The sequence below is a fragment of the Ornithorhynchus anatinus genome, chromosome X1 (genome assembly GCF_004115215.2).
Source record: "Ornithorhynchus anatinus isolate Pmale09 chromosome X1, mOrnAna1.pri.v4, whole genome shotgun sequence".
Taxonomy (NCBI): domain Eukaryota; kingdom Metazoa; phylum Chordata; class Mammalia; order Monotremata; family Ornithorhynchidae; genus Ornithorhynchus; species Ornithorhynchus anatinus.
In genome coordinates, this window is record NC_041749.1 from 84146103 (window position 1) to 84162347 (window position 16245).

At 46.0% G+C, this 16245-nt stretch overlaps 1 protein-coding gene and 1 long non-coding RNA gene across 7 annotated transcripts in view; one reads left to right on the forward strand and one right to left on the reverse strand.

Moving 5' to 3' along the window:
• The window catches only part of RBM6 (RNA binding motif protein 6), a 113050-nt gene that overhangs the window by 80482 nt on the left and 16323 nt on the right, over nucleotides 1–16245 (reverse strand). For all 6 annotated transcript variants that reach the window (XM_029050949.2, XM_029050951.2, XM_029050946.2 and 3 more), the window contains exons 3-5: nucleotides 14393–15719; nucleotides 9794–9883; nucleotides 6710–6779 (exon numbers count right to left, since the gene is read on the reverse strand). In XM_029050949.2, coding sequence (XP_028906782.1) covers nucleotides 6710–6779; nucleotides 9794–9883; nucleotides 14393–15719 — 1487 coding nt within the window. The remainder of the gene's footprint in view (nucleotides 1–6709; nucleotides 6780–9793; nucleotides 9884–14392; nucleotides 15720–16245) is intronic.
• On the forward strand, nucleotides 1683–16225 carry LOC114806474. The gene is made up of 3 exons (XR_003754519.2): nucleotides 1683–2290; nucleotides 5337–5514; nucleotides 15931–16225. It is a non-coding gene; the product is annotated as an uncharacterized LOC114806474 (long non-coding RNA).

Sequence of the window (16245 nt, forward strand, 5' to 3'; positions counted from 1 at the left end):
TGTTTGAGGAAATTCTTAAGAATCAATGCTATTTATTGAGCATTTACTACGTGCAGAGCACTGTACCAAATGCTGTGGAGAGTACAACAGAATTAGTGGACACGTTCCCTGTCCATAACAAGCTTACGGTCTAGCGGGGGAGACAGATGCTGTCACCCCTCTTCTGTGGGGCTGACCTGAGGGACAGCTGCCTTCCCCCTCCCCAGCCCTAATCCGCTGGTGCTCGGGAATGTGCCGGTGGCCCGGGGTACCCCCACAGCTTGGGGGGGTGGGTCCACCCTCGCTATCCCCATCACCGTGAAGGGCCTCTGCCTGCCCCCAGCCCAGGAAGTAATGATATTAATTTGGTCCAGATGAAAGCTGAGGATCCGTTTCCCATCAAAGAGGGAAAAAAAAAAGGGGGGGGTAACTACTGAAAGCATTAGTTGGGATTAAAAGTACTCTCACTCCCATCATGTCTAAAAGCAGTCACAGTGTGAGAAATTTTAGCACCCAGTTAGTAAGCCTATATTAGTTCTGTCATACCTTCATCAAAAGCTAAATGAAATCAGGTGAGATGTAAAAGGGGTTATTTGTTCTTTTAACTGGCGTATTTCGCTTCAGAAGTAAAGAGGTTTACTTTCACTTATTCGTGCTCATGAACCCCACCCAGTTCAATCTGATGACACTCTTCTGGCAGGCTTCTTCCAAGGACCTAGTACTGGGGTCTTCAATCCACTCCACTTATCTTTGGTGGATGCCAACAACTGATCGGCCTATTAGACTGTGAGCCCATCACTGGGCAGGGATCGTCTCTAATCTGTTGCCAAACTGTCCATTCCAAGTGCTTAGTACAGTGCTCTGCACATAGTAAGCACTCAATAAATACTCTTGAATGAATGAATCAGCCAGTGGCCCTCGGTTTCACAAAAATAAACTATAAGCTTTGGCCAACAGGTTTAAAAGCCAATGCTCAATCAAGATACAATAATTACGGGAGTTCTTTATTAAGCAGTATTCAGAATAGCTGACTCTCTGAGTTTGTGACACTCCTGTCTCTCCATGAGGTAAGATGTCCACGCTGTTAGCACCAGGGTCTTAATGCCATGCCGTGTCTTGGCAATTTATCTCCAGGGAAGGGATGCTTTTGAGGGTCCTTGCTGGTGCACCCCAAAAATCGCCCTAGTGGCTTGCTTCCACCATCCCGTACCTCTCAAATTCGGAACCGAAAGAAGGCAGAAGCAGCAGCTGGGGTTCAGCTTGCCAGTCCTTGAGAAATGAGAAGGGTTTGACAGGAAACAGCGTGAACTAGTGGAAAACTCATGGGCCTGGGAGTCAGAGAACCTGGGCTCTATTCCCAGCTATTCCACCTGTCTGCTGTGTGACACTGGGCAAGTCACTTAGCTTTGCTGTTCCTCAGTTACCTCATCTATAAAATGGGAATTAAGACTGTTGGCCTCAGGTGGGACAGGGATTGTCGCTAACCTGATTATCTGGGATCTAACTTAGCGCTTAGCACCATGCCTGGCACACAGTAAGCACTTAAAGACCAAAAAGATAAAAATGATAATTTTTTTAAATGCCTCAGGTTCTCCTATTGATAGCGAGTCTCTGAACGGTTAAACTCCCTACATATACCCTGATCACTTCAGTCCACTCTGCGGTTATAAACGGAAAACTGACATTCTACTAGGTTAAAGGTTAACCGCGGCAGCAGTTGGACAACGGAATCTTCAGCCAGATCCCAGAATAACCACCTAAGCCTGATCCTAGGCCTAGTTTCTAACGAACCCAGGGATTCTAACCCCCCATGGACCAACTGCCGTACGTCCTTCAGCCGCAATTTGGGGCGCATGCCATCCACAGGTCCTTCCCTGATAGCCCATCCTTCTGCTCCTTCTGGTGAACACCAGCTGGCCACGACCGTTCCTTTTAGGCACCTGACAATACAGCGCTCCCTTTCCCTAGCCCCCTGTAATTTGTCCAAACCCTCCCCTGTAATTTGATTGTGCTCCTGACCTCCTCAGGGGAGTGACTGACATGCCACACAAAAGAGCTTGCTTGCCCCCTGGAATAAGTCCTGAGGCAGTTTCTCCGTTTTTGAAATTTCTGACCCCTTATCTATATGTGGGTCTTAGCTACTGGACTGTCACACACCTCAACTAATAAGGATCCGGGCAAGGTCTGTGCTCAAGCCTCTGTAGGATTTCCAAAAATACTTCGATCCTACCCTTAAACAGATCCTGAGATCAAGAACTCAACCTGGCTTCATTCGAGGAGAACCATGTACGACACCAACTTCCTGTTTCAAGTAAGTCTTGAGCACAACCGCTTCAGGTTACACAAGCTGTTGAAAAGCTTCCTTTTGGGAGGACCAAAACACCTAAAAATGTTAGCTCTCCACCTTAAATGAAGCTGAGCTAAAATTACCACAATTAGCACTGAGGGGTCAGGAAAGCAATTTTCATACTTAAAGATTGTGTTTAGACTTCCAACAATTCGAGAAGTCTACTGCATGAATACAAGGGCCCCTAAAGCCCCTCTAGACTGTAAGCTCCTTGTGGGTAGGGAATATGTCTGTTTATTGTTGTACTGAACTCTCCCAATCGCTTAGAACAGTGCTCTGCACATGAGTGCTCAATAAATACAACTGAATGCATGGCTGGGTCCTCTGTTCCCTTACACAATTGCTACAGTGCTTCAAGGTGGGGGAAAGAGGGGAAGCATCCTTCATTTAAATCAACCTACTGATTGAGCACCTACTGTGTGCAAAGTACTGGGGAAGATCATAACGGAGGATACGTTAAGGACAGGATGCCTGGCACGCAGTCTAAGAATGGGGGAAGGAAAGATTGAAATGATAACAAAATAACCTCAGTGTTATGAGGGATGAGGGATGCCGTCTTCAGGCTTTTTGACACTGGGGTAGGCCAGTACCGAACCCAACAGGAACAACCTTCCCAACATACTACGTGTTCAAAAGCTACTTCTCCTTCCCGTCTGGACTGGATAGGTCCCCCTGAACTTCGCGCCCTCCCCGCCCCCCACCCAGTGGTGTCGCAGGGTTGGAGTCAGGTTTCCTGGACTTCGGCAGGCCGTGGCACTCCGGTGAGGGAAGGGGCAGCTGAGTCCACAGGGTGCTGTCGCTTCTCCTCGTTCCCACCCAGACGTGCCAGGGTTTTTTGCCTAATTCCCTGTGATACCATTATTTGAAAGGAATAAGCTGGAACTGACATTCATCTTGAACCCGTGCGACCCAAGAATGCTAGTGTGGCCTCAATTACCATTAAGACATAAGCTTATTCAATAAATCTTTCACGTATTTAATAAACTGATTTTACTTTGACTTAAAATTAACAGTGTCTCAACCTATTTACGCTATCTTCATCTTTAAGAGGGAAACAATCATTACATTCCTATGTATCTCAGAAGTTTGTGAAGCCCTTGGAGCTCTTCGCTTTTAAAATGCTAGATTAAAAAATGCCACCAGATTCTCTCAAAGAGGAACAACTTGGGAACCCTCCTGAACGCCCCAAACTGCATTACATACTTTGTTTTTATGGGCTTTTCCACTTGCCTGATAGAGGAAAGAGGGCTTCTCGGGAAGCATGGCTTCCTCACTCCTGACTTTCAGGCAAGTGAGAGACAGTGTGGGCTTTTAACTTTTTCTACCCACCTCTTTCGCTATCTGTAAGTATCCCATCCCACTCTGACCAGGGTGCGGCATGGTAAAGAGAAGCCATCACCCAGAAAGTCTGCCGTCACTTGGACCACATGGATCCAGGATGTGGAAGTTGTGGAATCAATATCACGGGCACTGGGTGAGGTTGCACATTCTGGTGAAGGGTGGCTCTTGGAGACGCGTGGTAGGGGCATCTTGCTTGGGAGCGGTCTTTCTTCATCAGAGCGCTAGCTGCCGTGGGGAGAGTTGGGGCAGGAGGACCCGGCAGTCGGCGGTCTTCCAAATCCACCCAGAGGATGATTCAGTGGCCGCTGTCTGGGGCCGCTGCTTGACACAAGGCTACCCACTGAAACCACATCCCAGGCCTGCATGTGTCCCGCTCTGAGGCTCCTGGCGTTTTTCTGACTTCAGTCTGTCTAGATATGTGGAGAACTGTATTTGGGTTTTTTTGGTCACCATTACTGCTCTCCTCTTGGTGGGGAAGGGATCTGTGATCCTTACTAAGTCATTTTGAGGAACTTCCTCTCAGAGATGGCTAAAGAAATGGCTGAGGGTGGAGAGGTACTTGCTGCTGCTGCTGTTGAGGTCTGGGATACTGGGCACCAGGACCACAGACTGTAACTGTTCCCCCTGCTAGCCACCTCTTACTGTGTGCCGTGGGCACAGGAGGATCAGGCGGGTGTGTGGATGGCTCAGTGCAAACCATCACCACTACAGCAAAACATTTCAAGTGGAGGAGCACTGAATTTTCTCAGACGTGTGTAAGAGATTCTCTCCGGAACACGCACACTTAAGGATACAGTCTCAACATCAGCAGCATGGACTTCAAACTAACGGATAACTTTTATTTTCTTCATCCCAACACTGAGTGTCTTTGTTTGCATTCGCATCTTCAATATGACATCACGTGGCTAATTTCAGGTAAACCGGCTGGGTCAACCAGGAGACCTAAAGCTTGCTAGATTGTCTAACCAACGGGCTTTTTAGCCCACTGACCAGCTCCGCTGGCTTCAAGTCAAATGGCACAACAAAGAAACCAAAGAGCTTACCTGATTTTCAAAGACACCAACATTCTCTACAAATAAAAGTGTTCACGCCCCAAGTTTTCCTTACTAGGTCATCTTTATTTTTACAGTTAGCAAAACTGAAGCTTGGCGAGATGAGAAGTTATGACCCTTTAAGTTAAAAAGTGATCTCAGCTTGCAGGTTCCGGGTTTGTTAGTGCCAAAGCCTAGTCACATTTTCAAGTCACATGGTAAGTTTTCCTGCAAGCAGCACTAATTCAAGGCACCATTCATCTACATGCACATGACGGAAGCAGCGATGGATTAAGAAGAGGAATCAGTATTGCTCCTTGAACTTTCGCCATGAAAGAAACCCACTGCTAAGGCAAGAGTGAAAACAGAACCATACCGTACAAGAGGAATAATGTACCACTATATTTCTAAATTATATTTGCTTCATCCTGGAGCGACAGAAAAGCTACCTTGAGTGCTCTTGAGGCATGCATTTGAATTGTCTTCAAACTAAAACACTGCTGGGAAGTTATTATTTCCTGGATAGGCCACCTTCTGTTCCCAGATATGAAAATTATTCAGTGAATTCGAGAAAGATAGGAGAAAAACTTCAGTGATCAGCAAATAAAGTAACCTGGGCATTTTTCTCTCTCTTTTAGAATCCTAAAGTTACTAAAATTCAAGTTGGAGCCAGAGCTGTCCAACGACATCAGAGCAAGGATGATCCCTTGATGGTAATCTATTTGAATATCAATTAAATCTGAGAAATCATCCCAGCTACCCACAACCTCACACAACCAATGTCAAATCTTCCATCTGGGAACACTTCACCTACAGGTAAAAACAAATGTTTCTAAAAAATGCCACCTCTTTTCCGAGGACTGCAAATGACAGTCACCAAGGCAGTCAAATGCACCTCTCCTCTGGAAAGAGGAGACACCCCTTCCCCCCAACCCCCACCCCCTGCTCACCTTCATGCAGTGAGAATGGAGAACGGATTTATAACCACAGCAAGCTATCCAGATCTTTTAGGGAACAGTGCACAAATTTGAGTAGATTTGGAAATTTGTCAAACATGAAATATAGAGGGATTTGGATGTTTGTTTCAAGAGCATGTGATAAAGACTATTCATACTTTCTTTTTTCCTTTTTTTTTTTTAAATTAACTGCCACCCGTATTCAGGTGGTGCCAGTAAGGTGGACTGATCCAAATCAAATGTTTTCTGGGAAATATCTGCAACAATTTAGGTTTCACCCTCAGAGGAGTTCAACTATGACTTTACATGTTTATCCTTTATACCTATAAAAGGATACTTAGGATAATAATAATAATAATGTTGGTATTTGTTAAGCGCTTACTATGTGCCGAGCACTGTTCTAAGCGCTGGGGTAGACATAGGGGAATCAGGTTGTCCCACGTGGGGCTCACAGTCTTAATCCCCATTTTACAGATGAGGGAACTGAGGCACGGAGAAGTTAAGTGACTTGCCCACAGTCACACAGCCGACAAGTGGCAGAGCTGGGATTCGAACTCATGAGCCCTGACTCCAAAGCCCGTGCTCTTTCCACTGAGCCACGCTGATAATCTTACAAGTGGAACTTTGACTATGCCAGACTGATGGCTTCAAGGAAGGGGACACCAAGGAGTTCTGACATAGCACTTATGAACTCTAGAAGGTGTTACAAAAAAGGGAAAATTCTATACACTCAGTTCTTCCATAACATGTGTTTTTACTACGCATTTTGGAAAGAATGCTGCCGGGAGAAAGTTCTCCTGACAACACGCCTCTCCCCTGCCAGAACATTATGCAGTATCGGAAGAAACGGTTATGTATATGCACACGTGTCAGTAAAGACGCACATACTATAATGCTAGTTTTCATCAGCGTGGGGTTTATCGGAAATGTCACCTCCCACTTTTGAGGTGAACTGAGTGTATTGAGCAGTCTGACAAAGACCCTTGATCTTTAGATGGGTGGATGGGGGTGGGTGGGGGCGGGGGGTGGGGGAAAAGGAGAAAAAGAACTCTCACCTGAGCTATAATCTTTCAGTCGCAAGTCTTTCACAGGCATCCCATCAGAAGTCCGAAATGCGCCAAGGATCTGTAGAAATCAGTTGTTACGTTGTTACACGAGTCACGTCAAAGGCGACGGCACCATATGGCCAATAATCAACATTGTTAATAAATGATGGTCTACACTGACCCAAGCATTAAAAATCAGGTTACTTTAGAAAAGCCAAAATATGGGGAGGGGGCCTTTCTCGAACTCTTTTAAAAGAAACGGCTTTCAATTTTCATTTTGAAATAGCCTTCCAGATATGGCTCTTTAATCACTGCAAAATTTTCAGAAACAAGATTATTTCACTTAGGTTGCTAAAGATAGAGCATGGAAGAGATGACCTATGGCATACCTTGAGAGAGGGCAGCTCTTAAGGCATTTAAGCCCCTCTTTTATTCTGTGAAACTACCTCATTAGCTGCAGAATGGCCATTTCTGACCAGGGCCACTTGGTTATTTTAAAGATAATTTTTCTAGAAGGAAATCCTTTAAGGGACTGACTTTACACAGGGCAAACCCTGTGCGGCTTGTTGTGGGCATAAAGGTTGTCTACGAACTCTGTGGTATCGTACTCTCCCAGGTGCTTAGTACAGTGCTCTGCAAACAGTAAACGTTCAATAAATATGCTTGATTGACTGACTGTCGGAAGTGCAAGGCCCAGACCTTTTTCTTAAGTTGCTAGAAGGCCTATAGGATCTTCCCATCAAGACCCAGTCTTCAGGGGAGAAAGACCCAGGATAACCGGCCTGGGTTAATCAATCAATCAATCCACCCATCCATCAGTCAACGGTATCTACTGAGGGCTTACCTTGCGCAGCACACTGGACTAAGCGCTTGGGAGAGTACAATCCAACGGAGTTGGTAGACACAGTCCCCGTAGACAAGGAGCTTACCCGACAAGGAGCTTACAGTCGAGAGGGGGGACAGATACTGAAATATATTACGGTTGGTTATGTACACAAGTGCTGTGGGGCTGAGGGTGGGGTGACTCTCAAGGGCTGAAAGGGTACAGAACCGAGTGCATGGATGACAGGGAAAGGAGAGGGAGTGGGGGAAATGAGGGATTAGTCGGGGAAGGCCTCTCGGAAGAGACGCAATTTTAATAAGGCTTTGAAAGTGGGAAGAGGGGCTTTTTGTTGCATATGAAGGGAATGGGAATTCAAGGCCAGAGGCAGGACTTGAGCTAGGGGTCGGAAGCAAGAGAGACGAGATCGAGGCAGGGTACAGTGGGTAGGCTGGCATTAGAAGAGCAAAGTATGAGGGATGGAACTAAGTAGGAAATCAGCAAGACAAAATCGGAGGGAGGTGCATGGCTCATCTCATTAACAATAATAATAATAATGGCATTTGTTGAGCACTTATGTGCCACGCACTGTGTTAAGTGCTGGGATAGATACAAGACAATCAGATCAATCACTGTTCCTGTCCCAAATGGGGCTCAGAGTGTTTAGGGAAGAGAGAGAACGGATATTTAATCTCCATTTGTCCGATGCAGAAACTGAGGCACAAAGAAGTGATCTGCTCAGGGTCACAAAGCAGACAAGTGGCATAACCGGGATTAAAACCCAGATCTCCTGACTCCCAGTCTTGTGCTCTTCTTGAAGTGTCACTTAGTTCCCATTTCTCTTGCCCTTTCCTCAAGTCCCTCTAATGGTTTCCCAATTCCCTCTACATTAAACACAAACTCCTCACGATCATGAGCCTCTTCGCTTGCTATCATCCAGATCATTGTCTTCATTCCTCATAACCCAGTATTCTAGCTCTATCTTGCCCTAAGCTCTCCTGCCTCTGTCAATCAATGATATTTACTGAGCACTTACCGTATCTGAGCACTGTACTGAGAGCCTGAGACAGTGCAATATAAGCAGAGTTGGTAGACACGTTCCCTCTGTCCCAACCCCTCACTCATACAGTTCCACCAGTCTCGAACTCACTCCACCAAATCCAGACTGCAACTCTCCCCACCTTCAAAGCCTAACTCCTTCAATAAGCCTTCCCTGATTAACTCCCCAAATCCAAATCACATCAACCCATAAACCACCTCTAGCATTCATATATTTATCTATATCCTCCCTCCGCCCTGATGTACTTATGTTCGATCGACTGTATAGTCACTTCACTTATTCTGATGACCCCTACCTATAAATACATTTATGCCTGTCTTCCCGATTAGACTGGAAGACTCTTGTAGGCAGGGATACGTCTTGTGTATCTGTTGTTCTTCCCAAGCAATTATTTCAGTGGACTGCATCCAGTGGGCGCTCCATGAATACCTTGCATGCTATTACTGATGAATTTGTATCTACCCCAGCACTTAGAACACTGCTTGACACAGAGTAAGCCCTTAACAAACACCATTATTATTGTTGGATTTGCTGTATTATTATTACTATGATTCTTTCCTTGTGTTTCTGTTGGCGGTTATCCTCATTTTAGACTGCAAACCCCTTGTGGGCCAGGAGGCGTGTCGGAATTAATATCCTTGTACTTTCCCCAGTCTTTAATATGTTGCTTTGCCTAAAGTATGTGCTTAACAGTTGCCATACATAATAGCTATTCATTCACTCAAGAGTATTTATTGAGCACTTACTATGTGCACAGCACTGTACTAAGTGCTTGGAATGTACAATTCGGCAACAGAGAGAGACAATCCCTGCCCAATGACGGGCTCACAGTCTAATCGGGGGAGATTAGAAAATAATGGGACCAAAACCAATTCTGCCCTAAAAAATAAACTAAAATTTGTGATTATTCTCTCTTTAAAAATGGCTGCCTGTTTTATGGCAACATTTGGATCAACAGCAACGGAGAACCTGAAAGTGATCATTGCTTTGAGTCAGTTTATCATATATTTCTCCATTGGGTAAGCTTTTTCAAAATTAAAAAAAAACAAACAATGGTATTTAATGGGTGCTTTACTCTGTGCAAGACACTGTACAAAGCAATTGGGAGAATACAATAAAACAGAGTTGGCAGACAAATTTTCCGCCCACAAGGAAATCACTGCCTAGAAGGGGAAAAAGTCATTAAAATACAAAAATGAACCTCAAAACTCACATCTTCCTTTGTGGCATTTTCAGGCACCCCGCCCAATCGAATGAGCCGGCTTGGTTTGTCCTCCGCTGGGCAGGTCCGATAGTCCTGGTCCTTGAGTTTGAGATAGAAAGTAATTTTATACAAGTGAAACAGTTTTGGGAGCACAAGATATAACAGGAGCAAGTTGCCATGGAATGTATGAATAAGAACACTGAGATTTGGTAGATGTCAAAAGGTTCTTACTGTTCTCAAGGACTTGGGTTTCAGAAATAAGGAATCAACTGGGCCAAACTGCAATGATGCAACAATCCCAAGTAATAGATTTGAAATGAAAATGTATCCAGGGGTACTCCAGATTCCTAATGTACTCCACAATGTTCCACACCATTGGCTCTTGTACCCCAGTATTTATAACCTTTGCCCCGACAATTCCTCCCCTGCTCCCACTTTTTTTTTTTGGTGGGGGGGCATATTTGTAAGCGCTTGCTATGAGTTGAGCACTGTTGAAATGTCACACCTCCCAAACACCCCCCTCCTCAAATCCCCCTAATGGCCCTGGAAAACTGTTCTCCCCACCTCCAGAGACCTGTGATCTCCTGTCCCCACCCTCCACTTATCTCAGGCCATCGTGTCCCATCTGGACTCTACCTAAACGCCCCCACTCAGTAAATGCACAAATCCAGGCTCTCAGCTCCATCTTCTCCCTCATCTCCCTTCCCCTCCATCAATCTTGTACCACCAAACCACAGCCCTGGATCCCCTCCACAGTTCGCTTCCTCCACTCGTGTGCTCATGCCACGGAGTGCTGCTGGTGGAAATCCAGGTACCCATGGCAACCTCGATCCTCTCAAACATCCTCACCTGCTGTAACTCTGCCCGACAACATTACTTTTCCCTTACTGACTCCCATGCCCACTGCCCACACCAACTATTTCTGACTTTTAACTCCCTCAAACACCCAGTATCTCCTGTTGTGACGATCCAGCCGTCTACTTCACTGACAAAATTGAAACCATCAGGAATGAACTCCCCAAGATCTCCATCTTCTCAACTCTCTCCCACCTCTCCATCCATTTCTATCAATCTTCCCGGCCTGCCCGCTTTCTAAATCTAGTCCCTCCAATTTCGCCTGACCCATCCCTTAGCAGCTTATTACAACACTTGTGCCTTCTCTTCTTCCCCTTCCTGACCACAACCACTCCTCAACCACTCACTCTCCAAAGGTTCCCTCCCTTCTGGCTAGAAACAGAACCGTGTCTTCTACCCTCAAAAAATACTCCCCCCTAAACCCTCCTGCACCCTCATTACTGCCCCATCTCCCTCCTGCCACGCCAAAGTCTTCGAACAGTTGTTTAGACCCATCAGCTCCGCTTTCCTCTCCTCCAACTCCTCTCTTGACCTGACAATCCAGCTTCTGCACCCTCCACACCACTAAACCTGCACTCTCCAAAGGTCACCAATGACCTCCTCGGCACCAAAACCAACACTACTTGATCCTAATCTTCCTTGACTTCTCAGCAGCCTCTGACACTGTAGATCACCCCATTCTCCTGGAAACCCAATCTAACCTTACTTTCACAGACAACCATCTTCTCCCGGTTCTCCTCCTTTCCCTCTGGCTGCTCCTTCTCAGTCTCTTTCACTGGCTCTCCTCTAACTGGGGGGTCCCTCAAGACTAATTGCTGGGTTCTCTGCTATTTTCCATCAACACCCAATCCCTTGGCAAGTTCATCTGTTCCCAAATCAATTCCTCCACCTAACCTCCCCACCTAACTTCCACCAACCTCCCCTCTGAAGCCCATAACGTTGGTTTTTTTTTCCCCTTGTGTTCTCACTCTTTTTGACTTGTACATTCAGTCTTTACTTAAAGCCTGTCTGTTCCTCCTGCCTGGAACTCCCTCCTCTTTCAAATCCGCCAGACCTCAGCTCTCCCGCATTTTCAAAGCCCTCCTGAAATCCCACCTTCTCCAGGAAGCCTTCCCCGATTCATTTTTCTTCTCCCCAGCTACCACTTCAACACTTCTGGGCCACCTCTGCTCATACGCACTCACAACCACCTGGAGCACTTTTGTACAAGCTGACTGACAAACTGTCCTTAAACTTAAGCATTTACTTTTCTTCATAAAACATCGTCCCATTCTCTTACTCCTCCTACCTGCAATTTATCTTCGCACCCGTCTCCCCGTTAGACTATAAGATGCTTGAGGGCAGGGATCATGTCTTCTAAATGTAACAGAGTTAGTACAAGTGCTTAGTACAGTGCTCTGCACACAATAGGTGCTTAATAAACACTATGGATTGTTCGACTTACGCAGCTTGGAAGCAACATGCAATGCCGGACAGCAAAGGGAGAGTCACTGGCTGCTGGCTAACTGTGTCACTTTAGGGTTAAGATATATAATCCCTTCTGGTTGTGCTGCATGTTTTATGCTCTGTATTTTAAATATGTATTTAATATTTTAATATGTTGGCATAATTTCTTGTTAGAGCTTGTGACAGAAAAAGGTTCAGGTGACTGCTGTGATGTTACGGTTCAAATTTACAAAGACTAAACAGTAGTTCAGCGGTTGACCATTAGAGTATACAGCAGGAAAAGAAATTTCACGTTTTTCCAGGAGTTCCGGAACGAGTTCTAATTTATAATCTATAAATATAGGAGAAAATATACCCCACGCTACAGCCCCATTTTCAGACCGTAACCCAGCTGTACTGGGAGCTATTCCTGTATTGACTAGAGAACTAAGTAATCCCATGATCCAGTGTTCAATGCTCTAACCCCACTAAAAGGAGGTGGAAGCCTTGAAATAGGAAAGGAGAGCACAGTTTTAAGGAAAAGTTTTATTCTGCAGAAGTACACAAGACCTTAAGCTGAAGGACAAGGAAAGGTGGCTAGGAGAAATAAATTGGGACATCCTCGAGTTCTCGGAACAGAATCAAAAGGGGTAACATCTGACCACATCTGAGTCATAATGACCAGCAAAGCAATCTGGGGACACGTGCCTGGGCCTCCACCATTCTGGGACAGAACCAGTGCCCTTTTCTTTCTTCAAAGGCACCAAAATTCTAAACTTAGTCAAGCAAAGCCAGCTACAACTCCCAATCCCTGGCTTTCAGAGTAACAGTCTCCCTATTATCATATGCTGTACTTTTTCTTCCAAAAGTCTCTTCAAAATGGCCATTTCACTCACTAGTGGAGGGCAGAGCACCTTCAGTTTCTTTTCAACCAGCTATTAATAACACTAAAAGTCATCAGCTCTCCAACACAACCTGCCTTCTTACGTTAAGCTATGCGGGGGGGGGTCCTCTCCAATTTCACAGAGTTTGAGTGGAACGAGCTTTTCTGATGCCAAAATGGATTTAGGTACCCATCTATTCTGCACAAATCAGATGAGGAAAAAAAAATCACATCCATCAACACTGTTTATGGAGCACCTGCCGTGCGCAGAGCACCATACTAAGCCCATGTGGAGAGTGAGAGGAAAAAGAATTGGTTCCTGGCCTCTGGGAGCTTACAATCTAAAGCCAAGCGAAGAGGAAATGATCCGGATAATTCTCTAAACCTCCATCCTCTGTGCCAAGGAACAAGAAGCAGAGATATGTCGTTATTAGATTGTAAGCTTCCCTAGGTCAGTGATCAGGTCTTACTTCTATTGTACCCTCCCGAGGACTCAGTACAGCATTCGGCCCACAGAAGGTGCTCAATAAATCATCCTGACTGATTGGATAACCCCCCAAACATCCTTTCACATCTGAATGAGTCCAAGTAGTGGCTTCTTACCTTCCTCCGGGCCCTAATGCAAAGACAAGGAAACAAGTGAACACAATCAATCAATGGTATCTAGTGCAGTGCCTGGCACATAGTAAGCACTTAACAAATATCATTATTATTATTATTATTATTACTAAGTGCTGACTATGTGCCTCTAACCTCCTCACTTCTGCCTCTAACCTCCTCATTCTGCCTCGTTCTCGCCTGTCCCGTCGTCGACTCCTGGCCCACGTCCTACCTCTGGGCTGGAATGCCCTCCCTCCTCACATCTGCCAAATTAACTCTCTTCCCCTCTTCAAAGCCCTACTCAGAGCTCACCTCCACCAGGAGGCCTTCCCAGACTGAGCCCTTCCTTTCCCTCTGCTCCTCCTCCCCTCCCCATCGCCCCTACTCCCTCCCTCTGCTCTACCCCCTTCCCCTCCCCACAGCACTTGTGTATATTTGTACATATTTATTACTCTATTTTATCAATGATGTGTATATATCTATGATTGTATTTATCTATTTTGATGCTATCGATGCCTGTCTACTTGTTTTGTTGCCTGTCTCCCCCTTCTAGACTGGGAGCCCGTTGTTAGGTAGGGATTGTCTCTATCTGTTGCCGAATTGTACTTTCCTAGCGCTCAGTACAGTGCTCTGCATACAGTAAGCGCTCACTAAATACGAATGAACGAATGAGTGAAAGGCAAACCTATAACTCTTTCTCCAACTTCCGCATATTCCTGGCTGAGCTCTCCCACATACAAAATGGACCAAGAAAAGCATCCACTCAGGATACAGAATTCCCCTCCCCAAGGAAAACAGTACGCTGGACAAAAATAAGGAGTCTCAATTTAATTCTGCTGACATACCTGAAGATCCTGCTGGGCGTCTTTGACGCTTTTGCCTTCTGGAAAAGACTTATTCTGACTGTAGTCAAACATCTGGTTCCCCGGCAGCCGGTGATCCACATCTCGATACTCCATGTTTCTATAGTCCGTATCTTGTCTGCCAAGGAAATCCAGCCCACCTTCTTCCTTGAACACCAGAGAGGTGGCATCTGCCCTTTGCTGCTCCCCTCCTGGAAGTTGCTGCTTGCTGGGGAAGATTTGCGGTGACTTGTCTTGGTCCTGAAGAGAACCCCGGCTGTTCCGGAAGTCTAGTGAAGACTCATTCTCCAGGCCCAAACTGTGAGACTCGCCTTCTCTGCCTCTTGTCTCTGACTGCTGAAACTCCCCTTTCTGGATGCCAAAGGGAGGCCTCTCTGGGGCCAGGTCATGGGAAGACTCTTCTCTCTTGTTCACACTCAGGCCAGAACGTTCTCGGTCTTGGGCCGAGGGCTGCATGAAATCCAAAATATTCGGGTCCCGAGGGGCTACCTCCCTGTCTGTAAATTCCATAAGAGGAGCCATCTCTCTGCCTCTAAAATCCTGATCCGTCCTAGACCGGTGCCTACCTCTGAAATCTGAAGGCGGGGTATCCCTATCCCTAAAGTCGAGATCAGCTGAGCCTGAGCCTCTGCCTCTAAAGTCCATCTGTGATCCTTCCTTCCCCCTAAAGTCCAAATCCGCTACATCTCTATTTCTAAAATCTGAGTGGGCCTGGTCCCTACCTCTGAAATCCAGATCTGGTAAATCCCTTCCTCTAAAATCCGAATGGGGCCCATCTCGGCCTCTAAAATCGAGATCGTATGCACCCCGGCCCCTAAAGTCAGACGGGGGAGCATCTCTACCCCGAAAGTTAGCAGAATGTGCTTCCCTATCTCGATAGTTCATGTGGGATGTGTCTCTACTTCTATAATCCATAGAGGTACCATCCCCACCTCTGAAGTCCAGAGGTGGTCCCTCCCTATCCCGAAAATCTCCAGAATGCATCTCCCTGCCCCTGAAGTCCAACTGGGGAGAATCCCTGCTCTGGAAATCGGAAGGAGGGAAGTCTCCTCCCATGAAATCGTGTCCAGGCCCCTCCCCTCCTCTGTAGTCAGAATGAGGTCCATCTCTAGCTCCATAGCTGAAAGAATGCTCCTCTACATTGGCAAAGGAAGGATTGGGAGGCCCCGTGTGCCCCTGGAAATCAAAGGGAAGTGAATCTCTGCCAGGAAAGTTGCCAGAGTGTCGCTCTTGAGCATGACTCTTAAGGGGAGGAGGAGGAGGATAATCCCTGTTCCACCCGGGAGCAAACCTTTCTTCTTGGCTCCCACTGTAGAAACAAACACAGTGTTATTCATATTGTCCAGAGAGTTTGCAATCTACACACCAGCAAATTTCTTCTCTAATCAGACCACATTCTTCTGAAAACATTTTTTTTTTTTTTGGCAGAGTTCTTTAACATTGTCCTAGATTTGCAGAAAACAGGAATGTTTTGGTATTTTAAGACGAGGTGGCGGAGTAAACTTATGCTCCCATTTCAGGACACGAGGGAAGTCAACACAACGCATTCAACATGACCGCTGCAGAGATAGCTCTCAACCAGGCCTGCAACAGGGAAAATCCGCAATACCAGATGAGCTAACAGTGGCGACATGCTCCATAGTTTTTTTCCACTTCCTCCAGCCAGCCAGAGAAGCTAAAAATGTCCCAGGCCAACGCAAAGACCCAGCGGAAGCTTTAACAAACCAGCCAATTATTAAAGCAGGTTTTCTCCATGGCATATTCTAGTGGTCAGGCTTAAATTCCAGTTTTACATTAAATGTGAATGGAACCACTTCTGGGAGTGACCATCAATG